The sequence below is a fragment of the Heterodontus francisci genome, chromosome 7 (genome assembly GCF_036365525.1).
Source record: "Heterodontus francisci isolate sHetFra1 chromosome 7, sHetFra1.hap1, whole genome shotgun sequence".
Taxonomy (NCBI): domain Eukaryota; kingdom Metazoa; phylum Chordata; class Chondrichthyes; order Heterodontiformes; family Heterodontidae; genus Heterodontus; species Heterodontus francisci.
In genome coordinates, this window is record NC_090377.1 from 42279530 (window position 1) to 42301256 (window position 21727).

Sequence of the window (21727 nt, forward strand, 5' to 3'; positions counted from 1 at the left end):
GGCAGACATGTTGAACAATTACTTTGCCTCAGTATTTACAGTTGAAAAGGAGGATAACTTGCCGGAAGTCCCGAAAAAAAATTAATAGCCGATAGGGGACAGGGACTTAATACAATTAATGTAAGTAAAACATGAGTAACAAGGAAATTAATGGAACTAAAGAGTGAGAAATCCCCAGGACCTGATGGTTTCCATCCGAGGGTGTTAAAGGAAGTAGGCGAGCACATTGTAGATACCCGAACTATAGTCTTTCAGAGTTCCCTAGATTCAGGAGTGGTCCCTCTGGATTGGAAAGTTGCACATGTCACTCCACTTTTTAAGAAGGGTGAAAGGGGGAACCAAGGAAATTACAGACCAATTGGCCTGATATCTGTGGTGGGCAAGTTGCTGGAGTGACCTATACCACCCTGAAGGACAAGGGCAGTAAATGCATGAGAACACCACCACCTGCAAGTTCCCCTCCAAGCCACACACCATCCTGACTTGGAACTATATCACCACTCCTTCGTCGTTGTTAGGCTAAAATCCTGGAACTCCCTTCCTAACAGCACTGTAGATGTACCTACACCCCAAGGACTGCAGCAATTCAAGAAGGCAGCTCACCACCACCTTCTCAAGGGCATTTGGGGATGGGCAATAAATGCTGGCCTAGCCAGTGATACCCACATCCCACGAACAAATAAAAAAAAAAGTCTATAATCAAGGATAGGGTGACTGAACACCTAGAAAAATTTCAGTTAATCAGGGACAGCCAGCATGGATTCATGACGAGAAGGACATGCCTGACAAATCTCACTGAAGTTTTTGAAGAGGTGACTAAGGTAGTGGACAGGGGAATGTCTATGGATGTTATTTATATGGACTTCCAGAAGGCATTTGATAAAGTCCCACATAAGACACTGTTAACTAAGGTTGAAGCCCATGGAGTTGAGGGCAAATCATTGACATGGTTAAGAAGTTGGCTGAGTGGTAGGTGACAGAGAGTGGAGATAATGGGTAAGTACTCCCGATTGACAGGATGTGACTAGTAGTGTCCCGCAGGGATCTGTGTTGGGGCCTCAATTATTCACATTATTCATTAACGACTTGGATGATGGCATAGTAAGTCATATATCCAAATTTGCTAATGATACAAAGTTAGGCGGCATTGTAGACAGTTTAGACGATAGCATAAAATTGCAAAGAGATATTGACAGACTAGGTGAGTGGGCAAAACTGTGGCAGATGGATTTCAATGTGGGCAAGTGTGAGATTATCCATTTTGGACTAAAAAAGGATAGAGCAGGGTACTTTCTAAATGGGAAGAGGTTAAGTACAGTGGATGTCCAAAGAGACTTGGGGGTTCAGGTGCATAGATCTTTAAAATGCCACGAGCAAGTGCAGAAAATAATCAAAAAGGCTAATGGAACGCCAGCCTTTATATCTAGAGGATTGGAGTATAAAGACACAGAGGTTATGCTGCAGCCGTACAAAACCCTGGTTCGACCCCACTTGGAGTACTGTGAGCAGTTCTGGGTACCACAACTTAGGAAGGATATATTGGCCTTGGAGGGAGTGCAACGTAGGTCTACAAGAATGATACCTGGACTACAGGGGTTAAATTATGAGGAGCGATTACACAGAATTAGTCCTGTTTTCGCTAGGGTTTAGAAGGTTAAGGGGTGATCTGATCGAAGTCTTCAAGATATTAACAGGAAAAGATAGGCTAGATAAAGATAAATTATTTCCACTGGTTGGAGATTCTAAAACTAGGGGGCATAGTCTAAAATTTAGGACCAGACCATTCAAGAGAGATGTTAGGAAGCACTTCTTCATGCAAAGGGTGGTAGAGGTTTAGAATTCTCTTCCACAAACAGCAGTTGAAGCTAGAGCAGTTGTTTATTTTAAATCTGAGATAGATTTTTGTGAAGCAAAGATTTTAAGGGATATGGGCCAAAGGCAGGTATATGTAGTTAGGCCGTGGATCAGCCATGATCTCATTGAATGGCGGGATAGGCTCGAGGGGCTGAATGGCCTACTCCTGTTCCTATCTTCCTATGTTCCAATGTTTCAGTATGCACAAATGCACCACACTGCGAGCCCTACTGACAATCTTAAATTGGTTGTCAGCGTAATTCTTAGCACACTATGGAATCACATCTAATGTTGGACACTGTGCTTTGGGTTTTGCAAGCACGGGTTGGTTGGGTATGGCCTGTACCTTGCCCGTTGCGAACAGCAGAAGGGACATGTTGTTTGATACGATTCGTTGGGATGTATGATCTATATACCTAGCATCACTGGCATTGAAATTCGTATATCACATTACTCATTTGTGTGATAGGCAGGACATCATTTTGGCTTGACGGCAGCATCCTGTTTGCTACTGCATAGTAGCAGCATGAAACAGTTAGGTTTATCTGTTGCCTAGCTGCTACTATGCAGTACATAATAATAAGCTTCTTTCTGTACCCTGTAAACTGGAAGTATGGATATACTGAGGAATCATGGATATACTTAGTGAAGCTCAGTAGATGGTACTTAGAATTTTTACTACTCTTTTGGCAACTTGGAAAACCTTTGGTCAGTTAAGTTAAAATGGATCGTTTGCTCAGAAATGGAAAAGAAAATAATTTTTTTTTTACTTTGCAGAGCATCAACAACTTTTTACCGATCTTAGTCTTTAGCTTAGACTTTTCACAATGTGCTCTTTCAGCTGTAGGCAGTATACAGCATTGCAGAACTGCACTCACTGGAATTGTAAAAGGTATGTGAAGTTTCTTCAGTTTCCTGGGCACCAAGTTCATTCAGGTCTTCTCTGTAACCCTACCACCCTCTCTGCCCTAATCCATCTCATAGAACATTGAAACTGCTTTAATAAGAAAGAAATAGACTAGGCTTAAATTGAACTGGCAGTATGCAGTTTTCTGCATTCTGATGTGTTTTACTTGGGCATGGGCAAATAACAGTTTGTGTACCAGTAAGAATCCAATGAATATCAAACCACCTAAATGAAAAGAATTTTATTTTTGTCTTAACATCGTTAGTATGTATTGCATATTTCATTGTTCATACTGCAGAGTGTTCAATTTATAACGTTCATTTTTCTCATTGGCAGCTGTAAATAATAAGGTGCCAGTTATTGGCTGTGACGCCAGTCACATTTTGGACAGTTTGCCGCTGTATTTCCAAACAAGCAACTCCAATAACGACAGGTAATTAGATTATAAAGCACTTAAAAAGCCACATGACTGCGTTTCAATTTCGATGTAAATAAGAGATAAAATTTTTTTAATCTTCTACTTTAGTCAAAACAAAGTGAAAACATCTTTAAGCATGTATCATACGTTTATTTAGGAAAAATATTTCTGTGATTAATTCATAACATTCCAAGCAAAGAAATTCTATTTTAAAAAATTGTGTAAATTGGCCTAGAAATTGGATTGTGCCTGAATTAGGTGTCTCCACCCTACTTCAAACTTTCTGCTGCTGAAACTCTCATCCATCTTTTTGTAACCTCCAGAACTAACTATTCCAGTACTCTCCTGGCCATCCTCTCATCCTCCAGTCTGCATATACTTCAGTCCATTGTCACTGTCGGGCAAACCCTTCACATGCCAAGACTGAGGCACACATTATTTCGCCACATGAACATTAAAACTTAAAGTTGTAAACCCCTGACTGGAAAGACATTTGAATAATAACAGACAGTGTTGTAACAATGGGAATCCAGTTGTTGCTTCCCAATACACAGAAGAAGTGGTCAGACCAGTTTTGGTCACATGACTGACTGTTGGAGGTTTTAAATTTGAACTTCAAACAGAGGATTGGAACTCAGAAAGCTCCTGGCTCCTGGTTTGAGAACATCTCTCTTCTGTCTGCTCTCATCTCGTTCACACCAGCATTGGAAGTCTTGTGAAAACACGTGAACCTCAAAGAGAGAAAAGTCTCCTAGGTGAACAAGGTTTAAGAAGAACATGGGGCCCCGACGAACAGCAAGACTACCTACAATAAAGGTAGCTCGAAGCACAGTGAACAAGAAACTCTTCTGATATTGCATCAAACCCCTCTCTAGTATATTTTCCTCTCCTCTTTTCTGTCCCTACTTGCATGTGTGTACCGCGTGTGCATGCTAACGTGGGCGTGTCATATGCCCGTAGGCGTTAACCGTATTAGAGTTTAAGTTCTAATAAATTTCACTTGTCTCATTTAAACCTGAGAAAACCTGGTGTGTTTGGTTTCTTTGCCTTATAATTGGAAAGCTGTGAACAAGGATTCACCAAAGGGGGAGCTAAAGAAACGATGTGTTTAAAAATTAAAACCCTGTTACAATAAGACCAGGTGAAGACAATAAAAGACCCCTAGACACCTTTCTCACTTGGTCGTAACAACACCCACCTGCCAAGAATGAGGCATATTAATTTTGCCATATGAACATTAATTTTACACTGTTGCTGGAGTGAAGAAATGACTTGCTTAAAGAGATCACCAGACATTTAGCTGGAGGACATTTGAATACTATGAGACAGTGCTTGGAGAGACAAAGCAACTACTCCCTGGTCCAATTAACCCAAATGGATTTTGAACACCAGACATTGAAGGTGTAAGGAAGCTTGCATTCCAGTGTCTGCTAAGATGGAGAATCCACAAACGCAGGAGTGGTTAAACCAGCTGGTCATATGACTAACCGGCTGGCCCAGGCTTTTTTGAACTAGACACAGGACAGTTTGAAGACAGACTACAGATTGCAACTGAACATGGAACAAGAGAGCCTCTCTCCTGGCTGGCCCTCTCTCGTTTTCTCTCAAGCCTCCGGACCCACTGAAACCTCAAGAGAGAAAAGACTGCTATCTCAAAACAAGTTAAAGCGTGCACTGGGCCCCAACGAAAGGCAAGACTTACCAGCAACCAAAGACTCCACATCGGACTCAAAGGACTGTAATTACAACCCAGTTATTGCCCCAAACTTTTTCCCTTAAAAGCACTGTCTATGGAAGAGTTGAGGAAAATGACTGAGCAATGTGGGATCACTGTCTGTGCCAAGGCTAGAAAGTCTGAACTCCTAAGACTAGTGGCCAACCATTTTTCCCTTGAATCTGAAGAAGCATAAACAGGGTTAGAAGCAGACTCCGATAGGTTATTACTAGCAAAGATATAATTGGAACAGAGGAAACTTGAATTTGAGGAAAGAGAAAGAGAGAGACAGGGAGAGAGAGAGAAGGAAAGAGTCTTCCAGAAGGAATGCGAAGAGAGAGAGCTAAGGCGGCTTGTGTTAACTATGGGGTGACAGAGTAACCCCAGTGGAAGCATGGCCAATATGGAGCAGCATGATTCAGAGCCTCTCTCCTGGCTGGCTCCCTCTCACTTTCTCACAAACCACCAGACCCACTGAAGTCGCATAAACCTCAAGAGAGAAAAGACTCCTACATTGAAATAAGTTAAAGCGTGCACTGGGCCCCAACAAAGGCAAGACTTATCGGCAACCGAAGACTCCACATCGGACTCAAAGGACTGTAATTACAACCCAGTTATTGCCCCAAACTTTTCCCCTTTATTCTTTATACTTTTTTGTCTCTATCTGCGTGTGTGTTTATCGCGTATGCATGCTAGCATGGTCACATTGCATACTCGTAGTCCTTAACCGAATTAGAGTTAGGTTAATAAACTTCCACCTTCCTTGTTTAAATCTAAGAAAACCTGTCTAATTGATATCTTTGCCTTACAATTGGAAAATGATGAACAAGGATTCACTGAGGGAGAGCTAAAACCACCGAGTTTTTAAAATTAAACCCTGTTACAGTTAACCCAGGCAAAGGCTGAGAGGGATCCCCTAGACCCCTTTCTCACCTGATCGTAACACAATCCAAAACTCTGTTGCCCATATCCTGTACTACACCAAATCCCACTCACCCATCAATCTGTTATCTCTGATCTAGATTGACCCCTGGTGCCCCAGAGGTTTATATTTAAAATTCTCATCCTTATATTTAAATCCCTCCATGCCCTCATTCTTCCCTAACTCAATAGCCTCCTCTAGCCCTCCAACCACCCTGCCAGACCGCATATGGCTTTGGCATCTTGTAGATCTTTCCTTTCCTTCACCAATCATTGGTGGATATATCTTCAGCTTTGCGTCATATTTGACCCCACGATGAGCTTCTGACCACATATTTGCATCATCACTCAGACTGCCTATTTCCACCTCCATAATATTGTCCAACTCTGTCCGTTCCTCATCTCATCTGCTGTGAAACTGTCATCCATGGCTTTGTTACTCTCAGCTTGACTATTCCAACACTGTCCTGGCTGGCTTCCCACAGTCTACCCTTTGTAAACTTCAGGTCGTCCAAAACTTTGCCACCTTCCTATCTCTGTAATCTCCACCAGCCCCATAACTCTCCAAGATATCTGTGCGCCTCTAATTCTGACTTCTTGAGCATTCCTGATTTTAATCACTCCATCATTGGAGGCTGTGCCTTCAGCTGCTAAGGTCCTAAGCTCTGGAATTCCCTCCCTAAACCTTTCTGCCTCTACCTCTTTCCTCCTTTAAGATGCTCCTTAAAATCTACCTCTTTGACCAAGCTTTTGGTCATCTACCCCAATATCTCCTTATGTGGCTTGAGTCCTTTGAAGCACTTTGAAACATTTTATTACACTAAAGGTGCTGTATAAATATAAATTACCATACGACCATACGAATTAGAAGCAGAAGTAGGCCATTCTGCCCATCGAGCCTGCTCTGCCATTTAATAAGATCTGTTTCTGTCTCGAATTCCACACTCCCATCTACCCCCGATAATCCTTGATTCCCTTGCCTAACCAGAATCTATCTACCTCAGCCTTAAAAATATTCAATGACCACGCCTCCATCATCTTCTGAGGCGGAGAGTTCCAAAGTCGCACAACCCTCTGAGAGAAAAAAAATTTCCTCGTCTCTGTCCTAAAAGGGCGATCCCTAATTTTCAAACAGTCCCCCTAGTTCTGGACTCACCCACAAGACGAAACATCCTTTCACATTCACCTTGTCAAGACCATTCAGGATCTTATATACTTTAATCAAGTCTCCCCTCACTCTTCTAAACTCCAGTGAAAACAAGTCCAGTCTGTCCAACCTTTCCTCATAACACTCATTCCAGGTATGAATCTAGTAAACCTCCTCTGAGCCACCTCCAACGCATTCACGTCCTTCTTTAAATAAGGAGACCAAAACTGCACACAGCATTCGAGATGTGGTCTCACCAATGCCCTGTATAACTGCAGCATAACACCCTTACTTTAATTTTCAATTCCTCTCGTAATAAGGGATAGCATTCCATTAGCCATCTTTATTACTTGCTGTACCTGCATACTAACCTTTTGTGATCCATGCACTAGAACACCTAGATCCCTCTGCACTTCGGAATTCTGCAGTCATTCCCCCTTTAAGAAATACTCTGCTTTTTTATTCTTCCTGCCAAAGTGAACAACTTCACATTTTCCCACATTATACTCCATCTGCCAGATTTTTGCTCACTCACTCAACCTATCTACATCAGTCTGCAAACTCTTTATGTCCTCTTCACAACATATTTTCCTACCTATCTTTGTGTCATCTGCAAATTTAGCTACCATGCCATCACTCCCCTCATCCAAGTCATTGATATAAATTGTAAAAAGTTGAGGCCCCAGCACAGACCCCTGTGGGACTCCACTCATCACATCGTGCCAATCAGAAAAGGACCCATTGATGCTTACTCTCCATACTCTCTGTTTTCTGCCAGCCAGCCAATCTTCTATCCATGCTAATATGTTACCCCCTACATCATGAGCTCCTACTTTTTTTATGTGGCCCCTTGTCAAATGCCTTCTGGAAATCCAAGTACAGTACGTCAAATTGTTAAGTTGTTGGCCTTAAGTAGGCCCATGCTCTGGAATTCCCTCACAAAACTCCATCAACTGTCTACCTCCCTGTACTTCTTTAAGACCTTCCTTATAAACCGTTCTGAACAAGCTTTTGGTGACCCTAATGGCTCCTTCTTTGGCTCAGCATCCATTTTGTTTTGTTATTCTTCTGTGAAGAACCTTAGGACTTTTTCTGTGATAAAGATGTTTAATAAATGTAAGCTGTTATTGTTTTAAGAATTCTACATTTAACCTATTAAGGGCCTCCAGCTTCCATCATCAGACCAGCTGGTTGCTGCTCTGATTTTCCTACTGGCAGTTGGGGCAGGACATCTGATACACACACATTGGCATTGGCTGCCCACACAAGCATTTAAATGACCCCGTACCCCCTCTGATTTATGGTGGGGTCAGAATTCCTGCTTGTAGGTGGTCAGGTATCTAAAGGGGGAGCAGCAACCTTGAAATTTCAGGTCCTAAATCTTCCATGCCTTTTGTTCCAAAACTAGACCATTATCTTCATTACAGAGAGATGTTCTCCAGCAATAAGTGCACAACTACTTGTTTGGGTCTTTTTTGCTAATGGGCTTTTATTTAGGAGTACTTCACTGACATTCAGCCTAAAACAGTTATGTTCAGTGTTTTGAGAATGCTATGATTTCTAAAATGTTTTAATCATTTTTATTTACTGTTTTCAGTATCTTTTCTCTAATGGAAGAAAGAAGCAAACTTCAGCTTGTGGAAAGTAACAGTGAAGTCCACCAACATACAGCATCTCTCCTTTCATCTTATCAAACTGTATGGAAGAAGTTTTCTAACCAATCAGAGGCAGAGAGGAACACCTTCCTGTATGGCACTTTCCCCAGCGGTTTTCTTTGGAGCACAGCTACTGCCTCATTTAAAATTGAGGGAGGCTGGGCAGAGCAAGGGAAAGGAGAAAGTATTTGGGACAGGTTTGCTCACGAGGGAAAAATAGAAAAAAACCAAACCGCAGATGTTGCCTGTGATAGCTTCAATAAAATTGATTATGATGTTTATTTAATGAGAGGTTTACGATCCACCTCTTATAAGTTCTCCTTGTCATGGCCTAGAATTTTCCCTACTGGCTATCGTGCCAAACTGAACCAAGATGGAATAGACTATTACAATAAATTAATTGACAGTCTGCTGGAGTCCAACATTCAGCCAATGGTGACACTATACCACTGGGATCTTCCTCAAGCTCTGCAAGATATTGGTGGATGGCAGAATGAGAGTATAATACATGCATTTACTGACTATGCAGATTTTTGTTTTGCTACCTTTGGAGACCGTGTGAAGTACTGGATCACATTTAATGAGCCTTGGGTAGTTAGTTATGCTGGATATGGCACAGGACAGCATGCACCTGGAATCAATGATCCAACTACTGCATCCTTTGTGGTGGCCCATTCCATAATCAAGGCCCATGCTGAGGCTTGGCACATTTATGACAAAAACTACCGTTCTCAGCAACATGGTCAAGTAGGGATAGCATTAAATTCAGACTGGGCTGAACCTAGTTCCCCTGATAATCCAGAAGATGTTTTAGCAGCTGATCGATACCTGCAATTTATGTTGGGATGGTTTGCTCATCCTATCTATGTTAATGGCGACTATCCAGAGGCCTTAAAAACCCAGATAAAAAAATATAATCAGGAATGTCCTTCTGCTCCTGTCCAGCTTCCATCATTTACAGAAAAGGAAAAAGAATACATAAATGGAACGTCGGATTTTTTTGGTGTCAGTCACTATACCTCTCGACTAATCAATTCTACCACTAATAAGACATGTGTTTCAAATTACAATCGTATTGGGGATTTTTCTCCACAATTGCACCCATCATGGCTCCCGACAACATCTCCATGGATATATATCGTGCCCTGGGGAATGCGAAGGTTACTAAATTTTGTTACCCATGAATATGTCGGTACCAACATTCCAATTTACATAACAGGAAATGGAGTGCCAACAGAATATGGTGGTATTGGTTCCATAAATGACACCATAAGGTTAGAGAATATTGCTGCCTATATTAATGAGGCACTGAAGGGTAAGTTTATATTATCTGTGTGGTTATAGAAATTGTCAAAATAAAAATAAAAGTAACAGTTAATGATAATTATCCATAGATTACAGAGCCAGTCTTTTCTGGCTTTAGTATTGTCTGATACTGTATCATTGGCTATGAACAACAACAATATAGCTCATTTGGTTAAACAAAGAAAGCTGTGAGCCTTGTGTTGCAAGTACAGATCTAGTCTTGACAGATGATATGTATAAACAATCTGCTAATATATATCCATCTGTTCATTCAGTACTAAAACAGAATGTTCTCACTTATTTTAAAAGTGTAGTAAACCTCGAATATTTTTCAATTGAACCTACATCCTTCTACTCTATGTTGCCTTGTTTCTTGTGATCACAATATTGCAGCCTCATAATCCTGTCTGTCCCAGCTCTATGTATGTTGTTGCCTGGTCAGGTAGGGTCATAACTATCATCGTAAATTATCACTGTACCATGGCATTGCCTAGAAAACAGCCAAAACCTTCTCAACATGTCTCCAACCAAAATGGTAGATCTGACATGTGACTCAATAATATAATTGCCAACAATGCTAATTGAAGTATACTATTTTAACTTTTATATTAAGTTAATAATGGCTCAAAGAGTCCTCATTCTGGTTTGCTGATTTGGTGTTTACTCTCCCGAAAACTTCATCTGTTATTCCTGCCATTATACAATTCCCTTAAACTATTTTAATTAAAGAGAAAATATGCATATTTTCCACTCAATGTTTAAGCAAATGGTTACTTGCTATTTACAATAAAATTTATGGGGAATTGAAGAAAATACATTGTCTTAGATATGCTGCAGAACTGCTGCTTAAATTTCAAAAAGTGTTGCTTGCAGAAAAAACTCAAAAAATGAGAGCTGCAAAGATTGAATTTGGCAAAATATAAATTATATAAATTACTTAACAGAAATACAGAGTTAATGGTATTTTAATGATTTCTCATGAATCCATTTTGTGATGGACTATTTCTGCAAAGTCAATTAAGAGTTTAAAAGTAAAACTAATTCCAAGGTTGGATACTGACTTTTAAAATATTTGATTGACAGCCTCACACTGCTTAGTTTTATATATTTGCTGAAAAACATAACTAACATCACCTTCATTTTCCTCCGTCAGCTTTCATTATGGATGGGGTCGATGTGAGGGCATTTACACTATGGTCACTAATGGACAGCTTTGAAGGTCCACAAGGATACAGCCATAGATTTGGACTTCATTATGTGAATTTTGAAGATTCTAACAGACCCAGGACTCCAAAGGAATCTGCATACTTCTACACACAGATAATTGAGAATAATGGTTTTGTTAACAGCTCCTCAAACAGTTTAATTCTGACCCTGATTCCCGACAATAATGTTGAAAGATTGACTAACTTGCCAGCATCTGAAGTACCTTCAAAGGCTAAAGTTGTGTGGGAGAAGTTTTCAAGTCAGGAAGTTACGGAAAGGGACAAGTTCTTACATGGCACATTCCCAGAAGGATTTGCATGGAGCGTATCCTCTTCAGCTTATCAGATTGAAGGAGGGTGGAATGCTGATGGAAAGGGACCTAGTATCTGGGACAATTTCACACATACAGCTAATATACTTCAGAATGGTGATACAGGAGATGTTGCATGTGATAGTTACAACAAGATTGATGAAGATCTTTACATGCTTCGAGCATTGAGAGTTAAAAACTACCACTTTTCTATTTCATGGTCTCGTATATTCTCTAATGGAAGAATTGAGTCACTGAACCCTACAGGTGTCGATTATTATAACAAGCTAATTGATGGTCTTCTTGCAAGCAACATAACACCAATGGTAACACTTTACCACTGGGATTTACCTCAAGCTCTTCAAGATATTGGAGGCTGGGAGAATGTAGAACTGATTGACTTATTTAATACATATGCTGATTACTGTTTCACAACTTTTGGAGATAGGGTTAAGTTCTGGATAACATTTAATGAACCCTCCGTATTCAGCTGGAAAGGATATGGCACGGATTCCTTTCCCCCTGCTTTAAAAAAACCTGGTGATCTTCCGTATATAGTGGCACATGTATTGCTGAAAGCTCATGCCAAAGCCTTTCACACATATGATGACAAATACAGGAGTACCCAGAAAGGCTTAATTTCTATCAGCCTTAATGCAGACTGGGTGGAACCAAAGATAGTTAATGACCTCCGAGATGTAGCTGCAGCTGATCGCTACCTGCAGTTTAATTTGGGCTGGTTTGCACACCCTATTTTTAAAAATGGTGACTATCCCGAGGCTATGAAATGGCAGGTTGGAAACAAGAGTGAACTGCAACATCTATCAGCTCCAAGGCTTCCCCAGTTTACAGAGAAAGAGAAAACTTTCATCCGTGGCACTGCAGATGTTTTTTGTCTCAATACATACACCACGAAAATTGTGCGTTATCGTCTCAACAAACTCAAATCTTTTTCTTATGAATATGATAGAGATACAGCTGAAGAGTTAGACTCAAGTTGGCCAACTTCAGCTGCTAAGAATTTTAGGGCAGTCGCCTGGGGCCTGAGAAGACTACTGAACTGGATCAAAGAAGAATATAACAATCCCCCTATTTACATAACTGGAAATGGGGTAGCTACAAAACGTACTTCCAGTGTGGATGATACAGACAGAATATTCTACTACAAAACATACATCAATGAGGCTCTAAAAGGTAATTTTGTTTCTATGTTTCTGCTAGAAACAATAATGGAAGTGTTTGCCCTTATTTGAGGGCATTTGTAACAAATCCAACCTTTGAACTAATTGCTTCTCGTGTCCTTGTCTAACAAAATTAGATAGAAATATCTAGGATTTCTTTAGCAAGCAATGACTTCTAGTTACTTTTCTTCATATTTTGGTAATTTTAAATCTTTTCTATTTTAATTAAAATGCTAATATGAATTCTTCAATTTACAATGCATGCTGCAATATAGAAATTATAGGACCATAAAGTGAGAAGAGCAAAAGAAAGGCGAGAAGGGTCAGAGCAGAAGAACCATTGGTTATAGATTGGTAGAAGTACTGTTCTCTGCTCCATGAAGACTTCTTCCCCAACATTAATATTGTTTTCAGTTAGATGCTGTTGTGCCTGCATCCTTATTTAAAGATATATTGTACTGAAAATCCAGTAAAAGAGAATATTATTGTAGTATTGAATGGTTTATGCAGTGAAAAGTAACATAATTATGAACCAAGTAACTGGGAATTCATTCTTTTCTCTTTAAACAAAAATGTTTGCAGCTTACAAGTTGGATGATGTTAATCTTAAAGGCTACACAGCTGGGTCCCTCTTGGACAGCTTTGAATGGGACAACGGATACAGTTTGCGATTTGGGTTACATCATGTAAATTTCAATGACCCCAACAGACAAAGAACTCCCAAGTGGTCAGCACATTACTATACAGAAATAATTCATGACAATGGCTTCCCACCAAGGAAAGAAGATGAATTCCTTTATGGAGAATTTCCAAAGAACTTTGCCTGGAGTACAGCTACCGCTGCCTATCAGGTTAGCTTTTAAGCCTGACGCATACTTACAAAGAATACAGTCCTCCAGCACATAATTAGTGTTTTACCATGATTATAGTGATTATGCACAAAATTAGAAACTTTCATGCCCAATGTTTATTGCCTCCCATGATTTTTAATCAGGAAAAGGCCAAATTTCTATAAAACCATGCTGTGAAATTAAGAATCTAAACTGTAAGAATTATAAATTTACTAACAGAAGAAAATTTGGGGGAAAAATGTCATATACTGGATTTAGCAGTCAGCGTGACCTCAAAGAAAGCTTCCCACAAAGATCTAGCCATCTCCATGGCATGGACTTCCCTTTTAACAACAGTAGTTTAAATCTGGCACCAAGTCAAGGGGATCTCCAGGCATCCAGCAACAGTGATGTCAGCAAGTTGGGTAAGCGGCCATTGAAGTATTCTCACAGACAGCAACCATGGAAATTAAAAGCACTGAATCCCTTCACTTTCAATTTAACTTTTATGTAGTGAAATAAATGATTATGAGTCGATTAAGATCGAAGTCAAAACGTTATAAACAAAATTTTAAATTTTTAAAAAAAATTTGTTCATGGGATGTGGGCATCGCTGGCAAGACCAGCATTTGTTGCCCATCCCTAATTGCTCATGAGAAGGTGGTGGTGAACCGCCTTGTTGAACTGCTGCAGTCCATCTGGTGTGGGTACACCCACAATGCTGTTAGAGAGGGAATTCCAGAATTTTGATTCAGCGGCAGTGAAGGAATGGCGATATATTTCCAAGTCAGGATGGTGTGTGACTTGGAGGGAAACTTGCAGTCGGTGGTGCTGCCCTTGTCCTTCTAGGTGGAAGAGGTCACGGGTTTGGAAAGTGCTGTTGAAGAAGGCGTGGTGAGTTGTTGCAGTTGTATATGGTACACACTGCTGCCACTGTGTGTCGGTGGTGGAGGGAGTGAATGTTTAAGGTGGTTGGTGGGGTGCAGATCAAGCGGCTGCTTTGTCTTGGATAGTGTTGAGTTTCCTGAGTATTGGAGCCGCACTCATCCAGGCAAGTGGAGAATATTCCATCACACTCCTGACTTGTGCCTTGTAGGTGGTGGACAGGCTTTGGAGAGTCAGGAAGTAGGTTACTTGCCGCAGAACTCCCAGCCTCTGCCCTGCTCTTGTAGCACAATATTTATGTGGCTGCTCTAGTTCCGTGTCTGGTCAACTCCCAGGATGTTGTTAGTGGGGAATTCAATGGGTAATGCTGTTGAATGTCAAGGGGAGATGGTTAGATTCTCTCTTGCTGGAGATGGTCATTGCCTGGCACTTGTGTGGCGTAAATGTTATTTGCCATTTATCAGCCCAAGCCTGAATGTTGCCCAGGTCTTGCTGCGGATGGACATGGACTACTTCAGTAATCTGAGGAGTTGCAAATAGTACTGGAAATCATACAATCTTCTGTGAACATCCCCACTTCTGATCTTATGATGGAGGAAGGTCATCGATGAAGCAGCTGAAGATGGTTGGGCCTAGGACACAATCCTGAGGAACTCCTGCAGCAATGTCCTGGGGCTGAGATGACTGGCCTCCAACAACCACAACCATCTTCCTTTGTGCTAGGTATGACTCCAACCAGTGGAGAGTTTTCCCCCTGATTCTCATTGACTTCAATTTAGCTAGGACTCCTTGATGTCATACACGGTCAAATGCTGCCTTGATGTCAAGGGCAATCACTCTCACTTCACGTCTGGAGTTCAGCTCTTTTGTTAATAATTGAACAAGGGCTGTAATGATGTCTGGAGCTGAGTGGCCCTGGCAATACCCAAACTGAACGTCATTGAGCACCTTGATGTTTAAGTGGCGGTTGATAGCACTGTCGATGACACGTTCCATCACTTCACTGATGATTGACAGTAGATTGATGGGGCGGTAATTGACTGGGTTAGATTTTTTCTGCTTTTTGTGAACTGGATATACCTGGGCAATCTCCCACATTGTCAGGTAGATGCCAGTGTTGTAACTGTACTGGAACAGCTTGGCTAGTGGCACAGCAAGTTCTGCAGCACACGTCTTTATTCGAACACCTATGATGTTGTCAGGATCCGTAGCCTTTGCAATATTCAGTGCCTTGAGCCATTTCTTGATATCACGTGAAGTGAATCGAATTGGCTGAAGACTGGCATCTGTGTTGCTGGGGACCTCGGGAGGAGGCCGAGATGGATCATTCACTTGGCACTTCTGGCTGAAGTTGGTTGCAAATGCTTCAACCTTGTCTTTTGCATTGATGTGCTGGGCTCCTCCATCATTGAGGATGGGGATATTTTTTGAGCCTCCTCCTCCGGTTAGTTGTTTAATTGTCCACCACCATTCACGACTGTGGCAGGACTGCAGAGCTTTGATCTGATCCGTTGGTTGTGGGATTGCTTAGCCCTGTCTATTATATGCTGCTTTCCCTGTTTGGCATGTAAGTAGTCTTGTGTTGTAGCTTCACCAGGTTGACACCTCATTTTGAGGTATGCCTGGTGCTGCTCCTGGCATGCTCTCCTGCACTCTTCATTGAACCAGGGTTGGTCTCCTGGCTTGATGGTGATGGTTGAGTGGGGGATATGCTGGGTCATGAGGATACAGATTGTGGTTGAATACAATTCTGCTGCTGCTGATGGTCCACAGCACCTCATGAATTCCCAGTTTTGAGCTGCCAGCTCTGTTCTGAATCTATTCCAATTAGCATGGTGGTAGTGCCACACAATACGATGGCCGGTATCCTCTGTGAAAATAGGACTGCGTTTTCACAAGAATTGAGCGGTGGTCATTCCTACCAATACTGTTATGGACAGATGCATCTGCAACAGGTAGACTGGTGAGGACAAGGACCAGCAGAGTTTTCCATCTTGTTGGTTCCCTCACCATCTGCTGCAAGCCCAGTCTGGTAGGTATGTCCTTCAGGATTCGGCCAGCTCAATCAGTGGCTACCGAGCCACTTTTGGTGATGGACATTAAAGACCCCCATCCACAGTACAGTCCGTGCCCTTGCCACCATCAGTGCTTCCTCCAAATGCTGTTCAACATGGAGGAGTACTGATTCATCAGCTGAGGGACGGCAGTAGATGGTAGTCAGCAGGAGGTTTCCTTGCCCATGTTTGACCTGATGCCATGAGACTTCATGGGGTCTACAGTCAATATTGAGGACTCCCAGGGCAACTCCCTCCTGACTGTATACCACTGTGCCGCCAGTTCTGGTGAGTCTGGCCTGCCGGTGGGACAGGACATACACAGGCATGGTGATGGTGGTATCTGGCACATTGGATGTATGGTATGTTTCCGTGTGTATGACTGTGTCAGGCTGTTGCTTGACTAGTCTGTGGGACAGCTCTCCCAATCTTTGCATAAGCCCCCAGATATTAGTAAGGCAGACTTTGCAGGGTTCACAGAGCTTTGTTTGCCCTTGTTGTTTCTGGTGCCGAGGTCAATGCTGGGTGTTCCGTATGGTTTTATTCCTTTTCAACTTTTGGGTTTTTGCTTTGTACAGCTGAATGAAGTGCCAGGCCATTTCAGAGGGCAGTTAACAGTCAACCACATTGCTGTGGGTCTGGAGTCACATGTAGGCCAGACCAGGTAAAGACAGCAGATTTCCTTCCCTAAAGGACATTAGGGAACCAGATGGGTTTTTAAAACAATTGATGGTAGTTTCACCATTACTGAGACTAGCTTTCAATTCCAGATTTTTAAAATTAATTAATTGAATTTATTAAATAATTGAATTTAAATTCTGCCAGCTGCCATGGTGGAATTTGAGCCTGTGTCTCCAGAGTATTCGCCTGGGTCTTTGGATTACTAGCCCAGTGACATTACCTCCATGCCACCATCTCCCAAGATGTGGTATTTTTTTTATCATAATGGAGAAATGTGACATTCCACAAATATGAATTTAGCTTTCCAGGGCTATTAAAGTGTTTAGTAGCAAATTATGAAATTAGTGCACCATTAAAAACCCAGTTACACCTCATTCAATAAGGTTTGATTTGATTTAGAGATGCAGAACTGAAACAGGCCCTTCGGCCCACTGAGTCTGTGCCGACCATTAACCATCCATTTATACTAATCCTACACTAATCCCATATTCCTACCACATCCTCACCTGTTCATATATTCCCCTACCACCTACCTATACTAGGGGCAATTTATAATGGCCAATTGCCTATCAACCTGCAAGTCTTTTGGCTGTGGGAGGAAACCGGAGCACCCGGAGGAAACCCACGCAGACACAGGGAGAACTTGCAAACTCCACACAGGCAGTGCCCAGAATTGAACCTGGGTCGCTGGAGCTGTGAGGCTGCGGTGCTAACCACTGCGCCACTGTGCCGCCTAAAGGTGTAATTTTTCCGAGGGTTTTTACACTGAAACTAGCAGCATAAAAGTGGAAGTTTTCGTCAATTCACTGATTGTTTTGGGATTGCACACTGGGGGAACTTCAACAGCAGACCTTCTGGAAAAGTGTAGAATCAATGACAACAACATCTGGATTTCTGACTCCTGAAGTTGCTGTCAGTTTCAATGGAAGAGTGATGGAAAACACTGACAGTTTCACTCGCTGACCCAAAACGTTAACTCTGCTTCTCTTTCCACAGATGCTGCCAGACCTGCTGAGTGATTCCAGCATTTCTTGTTTTTGTTGTGACAGTTTCACTGTTGTTACCACTGCAAAATCTGGGCCAATATGTATGAAGTTATTCTAATTCTGTTGATGCACTCTGTCTCTCAAAATGCCACACTATTGTTATTATCCATCACTACAATCCAGTTTTTACTTGCCTGCTACAATTGAGTTGTTTCCTTTAGAAAATTGTGATCTTAAGTCTTTCTTGCACCATCTATGCTTGTCAGTAAGTTCACTGGTTCTTTGCAACAGTTAGTATAGTCATTCCAATATCGTAGACAACACAGATAGCTTCCCTTTAGAAAAACTATCAAGGATAGTTTGATAACACTGAAGGTAAAGTTGCTATGACAGTAGTTACTGGATGTCGTAAGGTTGTAATCTCTGGATGACTCCCGGTGCCACGTGCTAGCGAGTATAGGAATAGGAGGATAGAGCAGATGAATGTGTGGCTGAAGAGATGGTGCAGGAGGGGGGGCTTTAGTTTCCTGGATCACTGGGTCTGTTTCTGGCGAAGGTGGGACCTGTACAAGTTGGACGCGTTGCACCTGAATGGGAACGGGACCAACAGATTTGCAGGGAGGTTTGCTAGTGCTGTTGGCGGTGGGGGGGTGGGGGGGGTTTAAACTAATTTGGCAGGGGGATGGGATACAGAGTGGAGATACAGTAGGGGGTGATGCACAGCCGAATATAGAAGAGAAACTAAGTCAGTCTGGAAGACAGAGCAAATATAGACCTGTTAAGGCACAAGCGAATAATTGCATCTATTTTAATGCAAGGAGTCTTACAAGTGAGGCAGATGAATTGAGGGCGTTGATTAATACTTGGGAATATGACATTTTTGCTATCACAGAGACATGGTTGGGGGAGGGGCAGGACTGGCAGCTCAATATTCCAGGGTATAGATTCTTCAGGCGTGACGGTGGGGGTGGGGTGGTGGCGAGGGTGTGAAAGAGGAGGTGACATTGCACTGTTGATCAAGGAGTCAATTACTGCAGTAAGGAGGGATGATATCTTACAAGGTTTATTAAATGAGGTCATATGGGTAGAACTTAAAAACAAAAAGGGGGCAATCACTTGGCTGGGAGTGTACTACAGGCCTCCAAATAGTTAGGGAGAGATAGAGGAGCAGATATGTAGGCAAATCTCAGAGAGATGTAAAAATAATAGGGTAATAATAGGGGATTTCACCTTCCCTATTAACTGGGATAGTCTTAGTGCAAACGTCTTAAAGGGGGCGGAATTCTTAAAGTGCATTCAAGAGAGCTTTTTGAGCCAGCACGTAGAAAGTCCTACAAGAAAAAGGGGCGATTCTGGAACTAATCTTAGGGAATGAAGCCGGCAAGTGGGAGAAGTGTCAGTGGGGGAGCATTTCGGGGATAGTGACCATGACTCTAAGATTAAAGATAGTTATGGAAAAGGACAAAGATGGACTGGAAATAAAGGTACTGAATTCGGGGAAGGCCTATTTCAATATGATAAAACAGGATCTGGCCAAAGTGGACTGGGAGCAACTATTTGTAGGAAAGTCTACATCAGACCAGTGGGAGTCATTCATAAAGGAAATAGTGATAGTTCAGAGCCAACATGTTCCCATAAAGGTGAAGGGTAGGACCAATTAGTCCAGGAAACCCAGGATATCCAATAGAGGATTGGATAAGGAAAAAAAAAGGAGGCTTATGGTAGATTCAGAGGGCTGAAAACAGCGGAGGCACTAGAGGAGTATAGAAAGTGTGTGTGGGGGGGGGGCGGGGGTACTTAAACAAAGTAATTAGGAGAGCAAAGAGGGGGCATGAAAAAACACAGGAGGGCAAGAAACAGGAAAATCCCAAGGTGTTTTATAAGTATATTAAGGACAAGAGGATAACCAGGGAAAGAGTAGGGCCCATTAAGGACCAAAGTGGCAATCTGTGTGTGGAGCCGGAGGATGTAGGTGAGGTTTTAAATCATTACTTTTCATCTGTGTTCACTATGGAGAAGGACGATGTAGGTGTAGAGATCAGGGAGGGGGATTGTGATATACATGAACAAATTAGCATTGAAAGGTAGGAGGTATTAGCAGTTTTAGTGGGCTTAAAAGTAGATAAATCTCCAGGCCTAGATGAGATGTATTCCAGGCTGCTATGTGAGACAGGGGAGAAGATTACAGGGGCTCTGACACAAATTTTCAAATCCTCTCTGGCCACAGGAGATGTGCTAGAGGATTGGAGGACAGCGAGTGTGGTACCATTATTCAAGAAGGGTAGTAGGGATAAACCAGGTAATTACAGGCCAGTGAGTCTAACATCAGTGGTAGGGAAAATATTGGAAAAATTTCTGAGGGACAGGATTAATCTCCACGTGGAGAGGCAGGGATTAATCAAGAATAGTCAGCATAGCTTTGTCAGGGGAGATCACGTCTAACAAATTTGATTGAATTTTTCAAGGAGGTGACTAGATGTGTAGATGAGGGTAAAACAGTTGATGTACTCTACATGGACTTCAGTAAGGCTTTTGATAATGTCCGGCATGGGAGATTGGTCAAGAAGGTAAGAGCCCACGGGATCCAAGGCAATTTGGCAAATTGAATCCAAAATTGGCTTAGTGGCAGGAGGTAGAGGGTGATGGTCGAGGGTTGTTTTTGTGATTGGAAGCCTGTGACTAGTGGTGTACCGCAGGAATCGGTGCAGGGACCCTTGCTATTTGTAGTGTACATTAATGATTCAGATGTGAATATAGGAGGTATGATCAGTAAGTCCGCAGATGACTCGAAAATTGGTGGTGTCATAAAAAGTGAGGAGGAAAGCCTTAGATTACAGGACGATATAGATGGGCCAGTAAGATGGGCAGAGCAGTGGCAAATGGAGTTTAATCCTGAGAAGTCTGAAGTGATGCATTTTGGGAGGACTAACAAGGCAAGGGAATATACAATGGATGGTAGGACCATAGGAAGTACAGAGTGTCAGAGGGGCCTTGGTGTACTTGTCCATAGATCACTGAAGGCAGCAGCAGAGGTAGATAAGGTAGTTAGGAAGGCATATGGGATACTTGCCTTTATTAGCCGAGGCATAGAATATAAGAGCAGGGAGGTTATGATGGAGCTGTATAAAACACTAGTTAGGCCACAACTGGAGTACTGTGTACAGGGGGCATAGATTCAAGGTGAGGGGCAGGAGGTTTATAGAGGATTTGGGGGAAAAAAATTTCACTCAGAGGATGGTTGGAATCGGGAATACGCTGCCTGAAGAGGTCGTAGAAGCAGGAACCCTCACAACATTTGAGAAGTATTTAGATGAGCACTTGAAATGCCATAGCATACAAGGCTATGGGCCAAGTGCTGGAAAATGGGATTAGAATAGATAGGCTTGATGGCCAGCATGGTCACGGTGGGCCGAAGGGCCTGTTTCTGTGCTGTATAACTCTTTGACTCTATAAGTCTATGTACCCTAACCTGCACCACAACCTCTGCTGAAATGGGCTGCTAGCTGGGATGTTGCACTGCAGAATAGCCTGTCATCTTGGGAGAAAGTTCTGGCATTGTACATTTTAGGAAATTGCACTCCAGTTTTCTGAGCCCAGATTCAACTCAATAGAGTGTTTCTATTGGAAAAAAATCCATTTTGACAGTTTATCTTTATTAATGATTGAATACACT

At 42.1% G+C, this 21727-nt stretch overlaps 1 protein-coding gene across 1 annotated transcript in view; it reads left to right on the forward strand.

The window, feature by feature from the left end:
- The window catches only part of LOC137372375 (lactase/phlorizin hydrolase-like), an 89038-nt gene that overhangs the window by 31898 nt on the left and 35413 nt on the right, over positions 1 to 21727 (forward strand). Inside the window, exons 5-9 of the mRNA XM_068036267.1 lie at positions 2632 to 2746; positions 3098 to 3194; positions 8559 to 9931; positions 11075 to 12631; positions 13201 to 13469. Of these exons, the coding sequence (XP_067892368.1) occupies positions 2632 to 2746; positions 3098 to 3194; positions 8559 to 9931; positions 11075 to 12631; positions 13201 to 13469 (3411 nt within the window). The remainder of the gene's footprint in view (positions 1 to 2631; positions 2747 to 3097; positions 3195 to 8558; positions 9932 to 11074; positions 12632 to 13200; positions 13470 to 21727) is intronic.